This window comes from Panthera tigris, chromosome A2 (genome assembly GCF_018350195.1).
Source record: "Panthera tigris isolate Pti1 chromosome A2, P.tigris_Pti1_mat1.1, whole genome shotgun sequence".
Classification (NCBI taxonomy): Eukaryota; Metazoa; Chordata; class Mammalia; order Carnivora; family Felidae; genus Panthera; species Panthera tigris.
Genome location: NC_056661.1, coordinates 84,267,027 through 84,285,499, shown reverse-complemented (window position 1 = coordinate 84,285,499; position 18,473 = coordinate 84,267,027). Strand labels below are relative to the sequence as shown.

At 35.2% G+C, this 18,473-nt stretch overlaps 1 protein-coding gene across 1 annotated transcript in view; it reads left to right on the top strand.

The window, feature by feature from the left end:
• Window positions 1-2,890, top strand: part of SEMA3C (semaphorin 3C) — a 175,401-nt gene extending 172,511 nt beyond the window's left edge. The window contains exon 18 of the mRNA XM_007076782.2: window positions 3-2,890. Within this exon, the coding sequence (XP_007076844.1) occupies window positions 3-416 (414 nt within the window). The 3' untranslated portion in view covers window positions 417-2,890. The remainder of the gene's footprint in view (window positions 1-2) is intronic.
• The last annotated feature ends 15,583 nt before the right edge of the window (window positions 2,891-18,473 follow it).

Sequence of the window (18,473 nt, the reverse complement as noted above, 5' to 3'; positions counted from 1 at the left end):
AGGTCAAGCTGAATGAACGAATCATAGCCACTTCACAAGGACTTCTAATCCGCTCTGTTCAGGATTCTGACCAAGGACTATATCACTGCATTGCAACAGAAAACAGCTTCAAGCAGACAATAGCCAAGATCAACTTCAAAGTTTTAGATTCTGAAATGGTGGCTGTTGTGACAGACAAATGGTCCCCATGGACCTGGGCCAGCTCTGTGAGAGCTTTACCCTTCCACCCAAAGGACATCATGGGGGCATTCAGCCACTCAGAAATGCAGATGATTAATCAGTACTGCAAAGACACTCGGCAGCAACATCAACATGGAGAAGAATCCCAGAAGATAAGAGGGGACTATGGCAAGTTAAAAGCTCTCATCAATAGCCGGAAAAGTAGAAACAGGAGGAATCAGTTGCCAGAGTCATAATGTTCTCTTACTTGGGGCTTATGCTTCCAGTAAATAATGGTCTGTCTTCAATGATCAAATTTTGAGCAAACAACCTTGTGTTTTAACCCATGGGAAATTCCTGATAAATGTGGTTACTCACTCCCAAAGTGAATATTACATGAACTGAAATGAGCATGCATTTTCTTGTATGATATTGACTAGCACTAGACATGTCATGGTCCTCATGGTGCATATAAATATTTAAGTTAACCTAGATTTTATTTATATCTTTATTTACTTTTTCTTCAAAATCGATATGGCGGCTATAAAACTAAAATTCTTACCTCCCTTAATTGAATGAGGGCCATAACCCTGTGATTTTCCTTCCTTGCATTAATGGTTTAGATTTGGAATTGTCACTGATTTTAAATATGAGCACAAATGCCACATTTAAAACTTTTACATTGTAAAAGTGGTATAAATACATGTGATAGAGTAGCTCTCAAAAGAAATATTGAATAGATACAAGTCAAGGAAGAAAGCATCTAAAAATTGTATAAAACGTGAGTGATTCATAAATAAAACAATGAACAGTTTATTTTTTTTCCAGTGAAATATATTAATTTTTTTTTATTATTGTGAAAATGGTCAGTTGCTGATACCTGTTATTGATCTTTGGGTTTTTTTCTTGTTTTAGGAAGATAAAATAAATGACCCTCACCATAAACATCTTTGATTGGAGTTATGTCAGCGAAGCATTTAAGTTTATATTCTTATGCTATTACCTTCCAAACGAAAGCACTTTTTTTGGAAGTTATTTAAGTTATTTTAGACTCAGAGAATATAATCTCACACTGTTTAATTAATTACTGTATTTGTTCTAACTTTCTAGTCTGCATGGCAAAGTAAACAATATAAGAAGAAAAAATGAAATATCAAACTTGTATATGAGAGGTGAAACTAAAATGGGGAAAAATAAAGTAAGGAATGTAATTTTATTAAGAGCTGTTTATAAAAAATATAACTAATTTTTAACATCAGTGATTAATTTCAATAATTAACTCTCACATTTTTTTGGTTTGCCAACCTTAGATATCATACAGATTTTAAGTCACCAATTCATTTTCTTTTTAAATGATATTTAATGTGTGCTGAAGAGGTGCTCATTTTGTGGAGAAATGAAAAAAATTCAAATATGAACAAAAATAGACATACTTTCTTTTAAAAGAATGCTGATACTTATGCACACTGGTATATAAATACAAATATGATAAGTTCTATAATGAGTAAAATAACTTTCTTCTATTTGTAAGTTTGGATCCTTTCATTAGAATAATTTATTTTTGAACGTTTTACTCCAAATAGCAATTAAATGGGAGAAATATGAGAAATGTCTTTCTATTGTTGTATTTCCTTTAAAAACACAACTTTTGCTTTTTTATTTTATTTACTTTTCAAGAAATGGTCATGTTTCCAGGTGCAAATAGAAATTGCATCATATATATTTTCAAAATCTAGTACAAAATTATAGGTATAGTTTATAGTCCACAAAGAAGTTAAGGTAGATTTATTACCTTTTTAAACGCCACAGTATAAAAGCTTGAGCTAAATCATTGTCCAAATTAATGTGATCATTGATCAGAATCTAAGAAGATTTAAGATTTCCAATTTCTTATTTAAGATTTCTGATTTCTTATTTAAGTGGTGGTAAGTTATGATATTATAAGAGGAGGCCCCAGTGAGGGCAAACACTGCATTTAAAATACACAACATAAATAATGTTCATTCAAAAATAAGCTAATAAACAAAAGCTATTTTCCAAATGTGTATGATTCTAAAGTAATCACTAAAGCAGTTTATTATACAGATATTTTGCCTGCTTAAAGAATATAACTAAACTTCTTTATTTCTTCTCTATGTGCAAAAATAGAAATGCACATCAGTGGAAAGCCAAATCCATCTTCAATGTTTATGACCATTCTATTCTATGTACAGAGTTAAAGCAAAATTGTTTTAGAGTCAGAAGATAGGGTAACTACACAGGTCCCCTTGCTTAGTGTAAAACCAGAATGATAGACAATAAGGGTGTTTAGTTTTGTAATATTATTTGTGCTATTTAATACCTTCTCCTTTGAACATTATTCAATTGTATATACTTTTATTACTTTTAAAATTATAGAAAATCTTGAACATAACTGCCAAATGTAAAGAAAAATTTCTCAAAAAATATTGTCAACATATACTGAATATTGGTGGTTAATTAGTATTATTTTGTGTAGTTTGACATTTCAGTGATTTAATATGTTTTCCATTTGTATTGTACATAAAATTTCCTAGGAATGCACTTTTTTCAAAGTGTAGGTTTGTGAATAGATTTTAGCATGATGAAACTGTCATTACGGTGAATGTTCACTCTGTGAGAAAACAAATGAAATGTAGTTAGTACCTTAATATTTAATTGGATATTGAAGAAATCATTTGCCTGGCAAAATAAAACATGTTGAATTCCCCAAGAATGTCTTCAACTTTTCTTTCTTTTTATTATTATTATTATTTTTGTTTTTAATTTATATCCAAGTTAGTGAACATATAGTGCTATAATGATTTCAGGGGTAGATTCCAGTGATTTATCCCGTATGTATAACACCCAGTGATCATCCCAACGAGTGTCCTTCCTTATGCCCCTTAGCCATTTAGCCCATCCCCCTACACAACCCCTCCAACAATCTTCAATTTATTCTCTGTAGTTAAGAGTCTTTTCTCTTTTGTCCCCCTCCTTGTTTTTGTATTATTTTTGCTTCCCTTCCCTTATGTTTATCTGTTTTGTCTTAAATTCCTCCTATGAGTGAAGTCATATGATATTTGTCTTTCTCTGACTGGTTAATTTCGCTTAGCATAATATCTTCCAGCTCCCTCCACATAGTAGCACATGGCAAGATCTCATTCTTTTCAATTGCCAAGTAATACTCCATTGTGTGTGTGTGTGTGTGTGTGTGTGTGTGTAGGTATATATATATATATATATATACCTACACACACACATATATCCATACACCACATCTTCTTTATCCATTCATCCATTGATGAATATTTGAACTTTTCCATACTTTGGCTATTGTCGATAGTGCTTCTATAATCATTGGGGTGCATGTGGCCCTTCGAAATAGCACACCTGTATCCCTTGGATAAATATCTAGTAGTGCAGTTGCTGGGTTGTAGGGTAGTTCTATTTTTAATTTTTTGATGAACCTCCATACTGTTTTCCAGAGTGGAAAACCACCAGTTTGCATTCCTACCAGCAGTGCAAAAGAGATCTCTTTCTTCACATCCTTGCCACCATGTTGTTGCCTGAGTTGTTAGTTTTAGCCATTCTGACTGGTGTAATGTGGTATCTCATTGTGGTTTTAATTTGTATTTCCTTGGTGATGAGTGATATTGGGCATTTTTTCATGTGTCTTTAGCCATAGAATGTCTTCTTTGTAGAAGTGTCTATTCATGGCTTTTGCCCATTTCTTCACTGGATTATTTGTTTTTGGGTATTGAGTTTAATAAGTTCTTTATAGATTTTGGATACTAACCCTTTATTTGATATGTCATTTGCAAGTATATATCTCATTCCGTCAGTTGCCTTTTAGTTTTTGCTGATTGTTTCCTTCACTGTGCAGAAGATTTTTATCTTGATGAAGTCCCAATAGTTCATTTTTGCTTTTGTTTCCCTTGCCTCCAGAGAAATGTTGAGTAAGAAGTTGCTGCGGCCAAGGTCAAAGAGGTTTTTGCCTGTTTTCTTCTCTATAATTTTGATGGCTTCTTGTCTAATGTTTAGGTCTTTCATCCATTTTGAGTTCCTTTTTTGTGTATGGTGTAAAAAAGTGGTCCAGGTTAATTTTTCTGCATGTTGCTGTCCAGTTTTCCCAGCACCATTTGCTGAAGAGACTGACTTTATTCCATTGGATATTCTTTCCTGCTTTGTCAAAGATTACATGGCCATATGTTTGTGGGTCCATTTCTGGGTTCTCTATTCTTTTCCATTGATCTGAGTGTTTTTGTGCCATACTGCCTTAATGATTACAGCTTTGTAATACAGCTTGAAGTCTGGGAGTGTGATGCTTCCAGCCTTGTTCTTTTTTTTGTTTTGTTTTTTTCCAGGATTGTTTGGCTATTCGGGATCTTTTCTGGTTCCATACAAATTTTAGGATTGTTTTCTCCAGCTCTGTGAAGAATGCTGGTGTTTTGATAGGGATTGCATTGAATATGTAGATTGCTTTGGGTAGTATTGACATTCTGACAATATTTGTTCTTGCAACGCAATCCATGGAATATTTTTCCTTCTTTTTGTGTCTTCTTCAATTTCTTTCATAAGCTTTCTATAGTTTTCAGTGTATAGATTTTTCACCTTTTTGGTTAGGTTTATTCCTAGGTATTTTATGGATTTTGGTGCAATTATAAATGGGATCAATTCCTTGATTTCTCTTTCTGTTGCTTTATTATTCGTGTATAGGCATGCAACCGATTTCTGTGCATTGATATTATATCCTGTGAATTTGCTGAATTTATGGGTCAGTTCTAGCAGTTTTTTGGTGGAATCTTTTGGGTTTTCCTCATAGAGTATCATGTTGTCTGTGAAGAGGGAAAGTTTGACTTCCTCTTTGTTGACTTGGATGCTTTTTATTCCTTTGTGTTATCTGATTGCTCAGGCTAGGATTTCCAATACTATGTTGAATAACAGTGGCAAGAGTGGACATCCCTGTCCTGTTCCTGACCTTAGGAGGAAAGCTCTCAGTTTTTCCGCATTGAGGATGAGAGTAGCTGTGGGTCTTTCATATGTGGCTTTTATGATTTGAGGTATGATCCTTCTATCCCTATGTTTTTGAGGGTTTTATCAAGAAAGGATGCTATCTTTTGTCAAATGCTTTCTCTGCATCTATTGAGAGGATCATGTGGTTCTTGTCCTTTCTTTAATTGATGTGATGTATTACATTGATTGTTTTGCAGATATTGAACCAGCCCTGCATCCCGGGTATAAATCCCACTTGGTTGTGATGAATAATTCTTTTAACGTATTGTAGGATCTGGTTTGCTAGTATCTTGTTGAGGATTTTTGCATCCATGTTCATCAGGGAAATTGGTCTGTAGTTCTCCTTTTTAGTGAGGTCTTTTTCTGGTTTTGGAATCAAGGTATTGCTGGCTTCAGAGAATGAGTCTGGAAGTTTTCCTTCCATTTACAATATTTTGGAACAGCTTCAAAAGAATAGGTGTTAACTCTTCTTTGAATGTTTGATAGAATTCCCCTGGAAAGCCATCCGGCTCTGGACTCATTTTTTGGGAGATGTTTGATTACTAATTTAATTTCTTTACTGGTTATGGGTATGTTCAAATTTTCTCTATTTCTTCCTGTTTCAGTTTTGGTAGTTTATGTTTCTAGGAATTTGTCCATTTCTTCCAGATATCCCATTTTATTGGCGTATAACTGCTCATAATATTCTCTTATTATTGTTTATATTTCTGCTGTGTTGGTTGTGATCTCTCCTCTTTCATTCTTGACTTCATTTATTTGGTTCTTTTTCTTTTTGATCAAACTGGCTAGGGATTTATCAATTTTGTTCTTTCAAAGAACCAGCTCCTGGTTTCATTGATCCATTCTACTGTGTTTGTTTGTTTGTTTGTTTGTTTGTTTGTTTGTTTGTTTTGGTTTTGATAGCATTGTTTTCTGCTCTAATCTTTCTTATTTCATGTGTTCTGCTGGTTTGTGGTTTTATTTGGTGTTCTTTTTCCAGTTCTTTAAGGTGTAAGGTTAGGTTGTGTATCTGAGACCTTTCTTCATTCTTTTGGAAGGCCTGGATTGCTATGTACTTCCCTCTTATGAACGTGTTTTGCTGTGTCCCATAGGTTTGGGGCTGTGGTATTATCATTTTCATTGGCTTCCATGTGCTTTTTAATTTCTTCTTTAACTTATTGGTTAGTCCATTCACTCTTTAGTAGGATGTTATTTAGTCTCCAAGTATTTGTTATCTTTCCACATTTTTCCTTGTGGCTGATTTCGAGTTTCATAGTGTTGTGATCTGAAAATATGCATCGTATGATCTTGATCTTTTTGTTCTTGTTGAGGGCTTATTTGTGTCCCAGTATGTGATCTATTCTGGAGAATGTTCCATGTGCACTCGAGAAGTATGTGTTCTGTTGCTTTAGGGTGAAATGTTCTGAATATATGTGTTAAGTCCATCTGGTCCATTGTGTCATTCAAAGCCATTGTTCCCTTGTTGATTTTGTGTTTAGATGATCTTTCCATTATTGTAAGTGGGGTGTTGAAGTTCCCTACTATTATGGTGTTATTATCAATGAGTTTCTGTATTTTTGTGATTACTTGATTTATGTGTTTGGGTGCTATCACATTTGGAGCATAAATGTTACAATTGTTAGATCTTCTTGGTGAATAGACTCCTTAATTATGATGTAATGCCCTTCATCTCTTGTTAGAGTCTTTATTTTAAACTCTAGATGGTCTGATATAAGTATGGCTACTCTGGCTTTCTTTTGGTGACTATTAGCATGATAGATGGAGAGCCATCTGTTTAATTTCAATCTGAAGGTGTCCTTAGGTCTACAATGGGTTTCTTATAACACCATATAGATCTTGTTTTCTTATCCATTGTGTTACCCTATGTCTTTTGATTGGAGCATTTAGTCCACTGACATTTTAGAGTAAGTACTGAAAGATATGAATGTATTGCCATTATGTTCCCTGTAGAGTTGGAGTTTCTGGTGTTGTTCTCTGGTCCTTTCTAGTCTTTGTTGCTTTTGGTATTTTTTTTTTTTTATTCCATCTTTTCTCCCCTCAGAGTATTCCCCTTAAAATTTCTTGCAGGGCTGGTTTAGTGGTCACGAACTCTAATTTTTGTTTTGGAAAATTTTATCTCTCCTTCTATTTTGAATGGCAGTCTTACTGGATGAAGATTTCTTGGCTGCATATTTTTTCTGATTCAGTGTATTGAATATATTCTGCCACTCCTTTCTGACTTGCCAATTTTCTGTGGATAGGTCTGCAGCAAATCTGATCTGTCTTCCCTTATAAGTTAAGGACTTTTTTCCCCTTACTGATTTCATGATTCTTTCCTTGCTTGAGTATTTGGTGAATTTGACTACGATATGCCTTGTTGATGGTCGATTTCTGTTGAATCTAATGGGGGTTCTCTGTGCTTCCTGGATTTTGATGTCTGTGTCTCTCCCCAGGTTAGGAGAGTTTTCCACTATGATTTACTCACATAAAACTTTTATCCCCTTTTCTCTCTCTTCAACTTCTGGGAACCCTATGATTCAGATGTTATTCCTTTATAATGAGTCACTGTGTTCTCTAATTCTTATATCGTACTGTTTTGCCTTAGTTTCCCTTTTTTTCTGCTTCATTACTCTCCATATGTTTGTCCTCTATATCACTGATTTGCTGCTCTATTTCATCCCTCTTTGCCACTGTGGCATCCATTCATATTGCTGCTCAGTTATAGCATTTTTTATTTCATCCTGACTAGATTTTACTTCTTTTATCTCTGCAGAGAGGGATTCTATGCTTTTTTGAACCACAGTTAGTATTCTTATTGTGATTCTAAATTCTGGTTTAGACAACTTGCTTGTATGTGTGTTAAGTCCCTGGTTGTCATTTCTTCCTGTTCTTTCTTTTGAGGTGAATTCCTTCATTTTGCCATTTTGAAGGAAGAAAAAAGGGTTAATAAAATTAAAAAAAATAAAAATTACAAAATTAAAAACAACACCAAAAAAATCAAATAAAGGGTGCTAACTCCTAGGTGTGGTTTGGTCTGGTTGTTGAAAGAAGCTTTATAGAAGAGAAAAAAAAAAAGGGAAGGAAAGAAAGGGAAAAAAATAGGAAAAAAGAAAAAAACAAAAAAAGGAAAGCATTGAAAAGTTCAAAAAATGAAAAAATTAAAGAGAATAAAATGAAATAATGAAAGTATAATAGAAATTTGAAAATTTACACAAAGTATAAATATAATAGAGAAAAGAAAGGATCTTTTTTATAAAAACGGAAAACAAAATTTTTTCTTTCTGTATTCAAGAATAAGAAAAGAAAAAGAAAAAAAAATTGAATGGACGGACCAGTGAATGGAATGAAATAAGATTGAAATTACATCCAGCTTCCTCTAGAAGTCAAACTATGAAGCCCTTTATAGTCCACAAACTAATCAGGGAGAGAGATTTGTGCTCTTGCAGAGCATGGTGGCCCAGTTGAGTGGGATTTAGTGTAGCCACCACATTCTCCACTAGATGGCGCTACTTAATTTGCTGGGGTGGATCACTGTGGTGCGTGTAGGCGTGTATGCGCATGCGTGGGAGGCGTGAAAATGGTGTCACACAGCTGCCCCTCTCTGGTATCAGGACTCTGTGCTCTTGCTGACTGGCAATCAAGCACACCCCTCCCGTGTCTCTGGCTTCCGTCTCCTCCCGGCTTCTACACTGTGACCAAGTTGTTCAGCCTGCCAGGCGGCACGGTCCTCCCGAGTTTTATCTCAGTCGGGCGGCCGCGTCTCCAAACCCCTCCCTTCTGAGCACCCTGCAGCTTTGACCCGCTCAGAGCCTCTGGTGAAAGGTCTCTCGAGTAATGGCTGGGTGCCGGCCCACCCCCTGGAACGTTGGCAGGACTGTGTTGCTGTAGATGCTCAGAGACTGTGGCCGGGTGCCAGCCCGCCCCAGAGAAAGTTCGCGCAATCGTGTAGCAGCTGTGGTTCAGGGATTATGGTAAATCACAACACCCACCTGGCACCAGGCTTCAGTGAACTGTTAACGTCTTTTTTCCAACACCAGCGAATGTGGCTGTTCTCTGCACAGGACCGGACGTCCTCCAGCCTGAAGACCCCTCTGCTCTTGCTGTCTGCTCCTGGGCTTTCGCCCTTCCCACCAGAGCACCACCAGGTATTGAGCTGTGGAGTTTCAGGCTCTTCACTCCCCTGTTTATAGTGTACTCATGGAATTTAAGCCCTCTCCTTTCTCCTTTCTCCCTTTTTTTCCAGTCCCTTGCAGTTCCTTTCTCTCTCTTTTTTGTTCAGTCTACTCTTTGTCTTTCTTTCTCTCCAGCTGCTTTCAGGATGGGATGGGGGGGGGGGGAGTGGGGAGAAGAGATTGCTTTTCCTGTACTCCCCACCCACCCTGCCTCTCCATCCTCTTTCTGCAAGCAATAAGTTCCCTCCCTATTCTAGGTAGCTTCTCTCCCCCAGTTCACCTCTCCGTGCCTCGTACCTACCTGCCAAGTTCTGTGGTTCAAGTTGTGCAGATTGTTGTGTTTATCCTCAAACCAGTTTTCTAGATGTGCAAGATGGTTTGGAGTTGCTCTAGCTGCATTTCAGGGCCGAGGGAAGCAAAAAAAAAAAAAAAAAATTCCATGCTGCTCTACCATCTTGGCCCCTCTCTCAACTTTTCTTTTTAATGTTTGAAACTTATAAGTGCTTGTTGACATGATAGAATCTACTGAATCTTATACTTGTTTTTCTCTTTTTAAGTTTTACTTATTGATCCATTTTTGTGAAAATAATGCATCTAGATATTTCAAAATTCAAAACTTCCAGATGAATATACATGGAAAATTCTCCTTGTACCATTTTCCCTCATTTATTCAAGTCCTAACCCCAGAAGAAGCCAATATTGTCAGTTTCTGTGTAAATTTCTATATTTTACATATATGCAAGAAAATTCCCATTTGTTTTCTCTTTAAAAGGCATTGTTCATCCATTTACACCTATCAGCTTTGCAGATTATGTTGTTTCTAACAGTGGGGGGAAAATGTATAGTTTAGGAATGCTTGGTGTTTGGAGCCAGACTGCCTGGATTTGAATCCAAGCTCACTATCTTGGAAAAGTTACTGAATTTCTTTTTGCCTTAGTTGTCTGTCCAAGTTCATACCAGTAAAGTATTAGAACAGAACATATGATATACTAAGTGTTCAATAATATTTAATATTTTCTTTGCTTAGAAAGTGACATATTGTTAGAGCAGAAAGGAATCTTCATCATGTTCTTTGTTAAGTTACATGCCAGTGACCCAGGCTGGGGAGCCTGCAGTCAGCAGGTTAGATAACATCTTACCAAGTAAAATGAGCCTTTATAAAATTGAGGGGAAGGTAGCCACAAGTTAACTCATAATTCTGCTAACGCATTTGAAAGACACAAGCATTAGAGATTTCTTCTATTTCTAGGCCGTAACTCTGTAATAACGTAAGTGGAGAAAAAGTGAACAAAAATATTAAAAATTATCTCAACAAATAGTCCAACCTCATGATTCAACAATACTCCCTAATTGCATCATTATTTTTCAGAATCTCTTTTGCTTTTAATTCATCTTAACCTTAGTTTAAAATAATTGTAATGTATTTCGTATCATTTAAATGTGCTTTTGAGGCTTTATGCCTCCTACCTAAGCGAAAAAGTATTTAAGAAAAAGATGATGTAGGGGTGCCTGGGTGGCTCAGTCAGTTGAGCATCTGACTCTTGATTTCGGCTCAGGTCATGATCTCACGGTTTTGGATAGAGCCCCGTATCCAGCCTTGTGCTGACAGTGTGAATGAAGCCTGCTTGGGATTCTGTCTCACTCCATCTCTGCCCCTCCCCAACTCCCTCCCTCCCTCTCTCTCTCTCTCTCAAAATAAACTTAAAAAAATTAAAAAGAAAAAGATGATGTTTTTCTATACCTATTCTTGTAGCTAAAGTCAAGAAAAACATTGCACCTTTGTATTACAGCATAGTTAAGCCTGTAAAACACTTAAGTCTAGACAAGGAAATAATCAGACTCAGTAGAAATGTTTACTTACCTAGAGGCATTGAGAATTTCATTGAACTTATGCATGATGAGAAACCTTTGGGAGACTGAATTTTTATTGTTTTTCCTTTAGATTTTAACCCGCCATCCTTTTATCCATCATCTTTTGCACAAGAATACCAGCCTCTCTGCAAAATCAAATCATTTGCTATACATTCTATGTGTGTGCCATTCAGTGAATCCCATTGTCAATAAATTGTTTTTCCTAAGGGGTTTCTGATATATATATATATATGTATATATTTCATTTTTTTGTAGTTTAATAACAATATTACTTTCATAGCACTTAGATATTGAGAATTGGGAGAACTAGCTTCAAGATAAGAAAATGCCATCCTCAGTCTAGTGACTAATGTGTTTGTCTATTCACCTCATAAAATAATACTTCAACCCAGTTTGAATTGTGTATTTCTCAGGGCTATTATGCTGCCATGCTCGAGTGTTACTTACATAAAATGCTATTAAAGAATGACATTATAACAAACACATTAAGACTGTTTATTCTATGTCAGGTTACCTCTGACAAAGAACAAAACCCAAGAACAAAAGCATGGTGAAGCCTATTCCTTAAGAGTTTCTCTGAATTATTTATATAAAAATGTCATTCAAGCATTTTATGACTCCAAAAACAATGATTTCTGCATGGCAGAATGGATATATGATAAAATTTTTATGAAACTAAAAGCCATTACTATTGTTTCTCTGGATATTTTTCTTTTTTTAAATTTTTTAAAAATGTTTTATTTATTTTTGAGACAGAGAGAGACAGAGCATGAGCAGGGGAGGGACAGAGAGAGAGGGAGACACAGAATCTGAAGCAGGCTCCAGGCTCCCAGCTGTCAGCACAGAGCCTGACGCGGGGCTCGAACTCATAAACCATGAGATCATGACCTGAGCCAAAGTCGGATGCTTAACCGACTGAGCCACCCAGGCACCCCTCTCTGGATATTTTTCAATATACATGTGATCCTTGGCTCATGAAGGGGGTACAATGACATAAAAGGAATTTCCTGTTTTGTCTTTCAAAATGTTATTTCTACATTTCTATATAGGAAAAAGGAGTTGAAGCTTTCTGTTTTCTTTTTTCTTTTACTTACTTGTGCTTTCATGTTAGATATGGGAGGTTGTAATACTCTTTCTTTCTCTGCTACATCATGGCTTTCCAGAGAAGCTGGACCTTCAAAGTATCTTCTTTTGAGTTGATGTGATTTGGCATTTGTAAATCATGGTATGATGGTTGAAGTCAACTTGACTCCTGAATAGGAAAAGAAGCTGTGGGAAACACAACCTGAGGAAGTGCTAGTTAAGCCATATCAGCTTGGGACAATCAGTAAAGTCCCAGTGATGTTTTTATTTATGTATGTGTATATATTTGTTATATCATGAATTATGCACACATAAATTCACAAAACAGCTGTATTCTATTTATTTATTATTTCAAAATAAGTCTCAATTTCTGCTCCAAGTTTCTAATCCAGCTCCTCCACTTATAAATGATATAACCTGGGAACATTGCATCCCCCTGGATGAACTGTTGCTTTCTCTAAGATTGGAATTATAACAGTATCACATATAGTAGTGGTGAGAATTAAGTTAATACACATGGAATTCTTGTAGTGCCTGACACATAGTGAAGACCCAGTAAGTACATGCTATTATTTTTCCACTAGGAGACCATAACTATTTCAAATACTTGGGCATTTGTTCCTCTTTTATCTCAGATTGCATCAAGGTAGTTCAATTGGTATTTGATGTAATTTATCTATATTGGCATGCATGGCAACATAATTTTTTTTAATTAAACTTTGCTGTCAGTGCAGAGGTATCCCCTGGGTTGTCCCTTGTTGCCCATGCAAAGTCCTTTCAGAGCAGGTAAACTTTCCACTACATCCAAAAATGCTTAGAAGAATAAAGATAATTATTTCTGCTATTTTTGCATCATTCTGGGAGACAAGCCAAGAGCCCCTCTTACCTAAAATTACTGGGGAGTGTGTGTGTGTGTGTGTGTGTGTGTGTGTGTGTGTGTGTGTGTTTTCTTGGCCCCTCCCAGATCTTATACATCCTCAAGACACAAACCCAGAAGTAAGATAGAAATATAGGACCCAAAACCCCTATTGTACTCACCACCCTTTACTTTTCATTGTTACAGTCTCTGATGGCAAGAATTATTCATTAAATATCTCCCATGAGATTAAGCAGTGGCTTTCACACCCTGGCACTAAAGTACCCTCTAAGATATTTTTGAAAAGCTATGTAGCCCCTAACACATTTCTAAGTTAACATCTCCTTTTTTTATTCTGTTTAAGTACTTGCAAAAGATATTTCTAAGTTAACATCTCCTTTTTTTATTCTGTTTAAGTACTTGCAAAAGATATAATTTCTGGTATGGCATAATTATGAAATTTTAAAATAAAGCAGGTGTTTTTGTTTTTTAATTTTTTTTAATCTTTATTTTTGAGAGAGAATGAGTGTGTGAGCAGGGGAGGAGCAGAAAGAGAAGGAGACACAAAATCTGAAGCAGGCTCCAGGCCCTATGCACAGAGCCCAGTGCAGGGCTCAAACTCACGAACCATGAGATTATGACCAGAGCTGAAGTCAGACGCTCAATCCACTCAGCTACCCAGGCACCCCTATTTGTTTTTGTTTTTGCTCCATGGTTTATCTAGAGGTATGTTGATACAGTTCCAAATGCTTAGGGACTTTTTTTCAGATACCTTATTATCAAGTATCTATTAATTTCTGATTAAATACCATTGTGGTCAGATGATATAAACGGAATGGTTTCAAGCCTTCGATATTTATTAGGACATCTTTTGTAACCAGTCTATAGTCTATGCTAATAAATGCTCCACGTCTGTCTGTTAGGTGCATTATTCATTGTCAACTAGATCATATTGGTCAATAATGTTTTTCACATCAATTATATTTTTATTTTCACTTTTTGGGGTTTGTTTTGTCAACTCCTGAAAGAATATTGTTAAATTTCAACTATGCCTTATGTTTGTTTATTTCCCTTTTATATCTACCAATATTTCCCTAGTGTATATAGAAGCATTCAAAGTGCATACCCATTTAATACTGTTATTGTTCTCGATGAACTTGATCCTTTCAACGTTCTAAAAGGTTTTTTTTTTTTTTTTTTGTACTAGTTTTTCCAAAGTCTACTTAGTGTAATGCTATATCGCCACAGCATGGTACAGATCTTTCTTGACTTACAAAGGGGCTATGTCCTGATAAATCCATCGTAAGTTGAATATATCATAAATCAAAAATGCTTTTAATATACCTAACCTACCAAACATCATAGCTTAGCCTGGCCTAACTTAAACATGTTCAAAATACCTTAACCTATGGCTAGGAAAAATCATCTAACACAAGGTCTGTTTTATAATGAAGTGTTGAATATCTTGTGTAACTTATTGAAAACTTTACTGAAAGTTGAAAACGGAATGGCTGTCTGCATACAGAATGACTGCAGGTGTGTGGTTTGTTTACCGTCATGATCACGTGGCTGACTGGGAGTTGCAGTTCCCTGCCTGTGAGGATCACAAGACAATATTATACCACATATTGCTAGTTCAGGAAAAGATTAAAGTTCAAAAATCACAGTGTGGTTTCTATCTACTGACTGATTTGCTTTTTCACAATCCTTGAAAGATGGCAGAGTTGAAAAACCATACGTGAAAACATCATAAGTCATTTAGCTATATTTTTGTGCTCTTTTTGATGATCTAATGATTACAGTATTTTTCTTTATGTATTCATGATATACTTTCAAATGATAACTATTTTAAAAACATTGTAAGAATCTTGCAACTGGATAATTCAACTTACCTTCCTCTTGCTTCTTATTCTCTTGTTTTATTATATTCTATTGTTATATATGTTATAGTTCCTATAATAATTATTATTATTGCTTTCTAAAATGATAGCAGTGGAATTAAAATACAAGAATTTGGCACCCACCATAATATTTTTAAATAATAAAGAACAAGTTCTCTTTTAACAGTCAGAAATTATATATTATTCCTATTTTTCTTTATCCATATATCTATTCTTGTCCTACAAAATTTTATCCTGTATAAGCTTTATATCTTAAAGACTTGGATTACTCTCTTAAACAATTTTGCAACAAAATATGTATATTTGTTTAATTCCCATTTTAAAATATCCCATGGCCATAAGGCTCTAATGTTAATATTTTTAGATTAAGTTAAAATTATAAATTGCTATAATTTGGCCAAAGATCACAAATAAATTCAAAATTCTGAGTCACCAAACATAAAAAGTAAAATCTTAAATGAAAACACATGTAGTGAGATGAATGGAATGGAACTTCTTCTTCTTCTTCTTTTTTTTTCATTAGTTAAGGTACCTGTGTGCAAATCTTACTTGAGGGAATGAAACAAGGTTTAACCAAAATCTTACTCCTAAGTTTTGTTTTTAGATATGAAAGCCTGAACAAATTGTACTTACATAATTTAATGGAGCTAGAAGAAGTTTCATTATAGTGCTGCTATTCAAATATTTAGATATCTTTTGAAGAACGTCTCACATCATTATTGTCAGAATCTGTTTATTTATTTGTAATTCGTGTATAGCTGATACATGACATTACATTAGTTTCAGGTGTACAACATAGTGATGCAAGTTCTATGTACATTATACTCACAACATGTATGGCTTCCATCTGTCAGTATACAATGCTCTTACAATACCATTGACTGTATTCCCTATGCTGTGCCCTTCATTCCAGTGACTTACTTATTCCACAACTGGAAGCCTAACTCTCCCACTCCCCTGCACCCATTTTGCCTGTTGCCCTCACCACCTCCCCCATGGAACCATCAGTTTGTTCTTTATATTTATAGATCTGATTCTCCTTTTTTGTTTTTTGTTTTTCCTGTTTGGTTTATTAATTTGTTTTGTTATTTTAGGGTCAAAATTCATTTTAATTAATAAGCTAACAATTTGATTATGTTCTCTTACAGTCTTATTTAAACAAATTTTTTGAAACCATCATTCTTCTCAATACTTGTCCCAATACTTAGAGCCCTGCCTTTGATGGATTTTCTGCTTCAGTGGGGCCATCTCCATGGTTTTTCCAGAATAATACTTTGTAATACAGACTTCCAGAAGCTGCTTGCTTACTGAGTGGCCTTGGGAAAGTTACTTAACCTCTCTGTATCTCTTGTGCTCCTTATCTGAAAAAATGAGGAAAATAATATTACTTACCTCATAGGGTTGTTATATATATATATATATATATATATATATATATATATATATATATATATATATATACACACACACACATACATACATACACACATATTATATATATACATATTATATATATACATATTATGTATATACATACATATGCATGTACATATTATGTATATATATACATGTTATATACATATACATATATATGTATACACACATACATATATGTATACATGTATATATATGTGTGTGTATATGTGTATGTGTGTGTGTGTAGTGTTTACAACAGTCCTGCCGCATGATTAGGATATTATTAGTTCAGTTAATGCTCTTCTTACATGCTGTTATAAAAACCCTCTGTTTCATTCAAAATTTCCAGTGACAGTTTATCTTTACTATTGCTCTAATTTCCATTATCCCTGCTCCCCTGCCCTGTCCGGCAGGCAATCTGACAATCATTATTAAGTTATGCCCCTTGTCGATCTTCATTTTTAACCCTAAACTTTTATTTTTCCAAATCAGGAAAAGGCTCTTGACCCATTCCTTCCTCAAGTTGAATTCCTTCACCATTTACCTGGTAACCTTGGATTTACTGTGAGAAGCCGGCTTTCCTGAAGCTTAGATTTATTCATCCTGGATGTTAGCTGTCATCTACAGTGTTACAAACTTGACCTTTTTCATAAGACTCCTTGCTATCCCCTTTTTACAGCCTTCTGTCAATTTTACCCTGGCAACCCTCCAGGCATAGTAAATCTTGTCTGAATTCACAGTGGGAGAGAAAACTGTGCTAGGCCACTCATAGCATCAACAGTTACGGCACCATCAGAACTACCATTATTATCCTCTTAAAAACAGCCATCTATTGAGCATTTTCTGTGAACATTGGTATACAAAGGTATGCACTATATCTATCTGCTTCTTTCACAGGAAGGAAGTAGATGGTATTAATATGTTTTGCAAATGACAAAACTGAGAGTCTTATGCATTTACATACTTGCCCTGAGTGAAAAAACTTTCCAAAGGCCCAAAAGCATAAAATGCAAAGACTCTAGCTCTAGGCTTTAAGCATATTCCATATTTCATTATCCAGAGTTTCACTAAGGAATATCCATGACAAAAATATTAATATACAGTAATATGATTTATAGGTCTCTAGGTAACCTCTTTCTCAAACCATAGAGTCTGAATACCTAGATTTGACTTTCTAGCTTACTATTGCCTCGTTTTGCAGGTCTGAGGTTATCATGGTAACAACAGTCTCATGGGACTATCAAGGTTGAGATAATTCATGTAACGTACTTGGAATTTACATAATGTAAAGTGAATATCAAATAAATATTGGCAGTTTTATTACTATGCCTCTGATACTGGAAATACCATTTATTAATTCTCTCAACAATTATTTATTGCGCACTTAGTATGCGCCAGGCAGTATTTTAGGTATTAAGGTTATGGCAGGGAATATATCACTATCTCTCCTTTTGTGAAATTTACTTTCTGGAGAGAAAGACAAGAAACAAGCAAATAATTATGTAATAGCTTAAGTTGAGATTAGTGCTATGAAGAAAATTAAATAAAGGTAAAGGAGTCGTGGAAAGATCGGGGGGAAAGAGCATTCCAGACAGAGAATCAAGCCAGGACAAGACTCTAAACTGAAGAAAATTTTGCTGGATTTGAGGGAAAGAAAAGAAGACCTGTGTGAAGAGGAAAATCCACATGTGAAATGAGATCCAAAAGGTAGAGAAACCAAGTCACTGTGTCCTGATGACGAGGGTGAGAAATTTAGACATGACTCTAAGGCTTACAAAAGCTACTGGAGGCCAGTGATGTCAGATGACTGATTTACATTCAATACAAAATATTTCTAACTGTATTTCAAAGGACTTTGAGAGCAATAATGCAAACAAAGAAAACAGAAAGACCAACTAGGAGTCCAAGACATTTTTGAAAGCACATAACTCTGATAGATTTAAGTATTGACTCTCATTCACATGGAGGTACAAACAACTAGTAGTAGATCCCTCCTGGAGTGTAGTTTTGAAACAGGGAAGT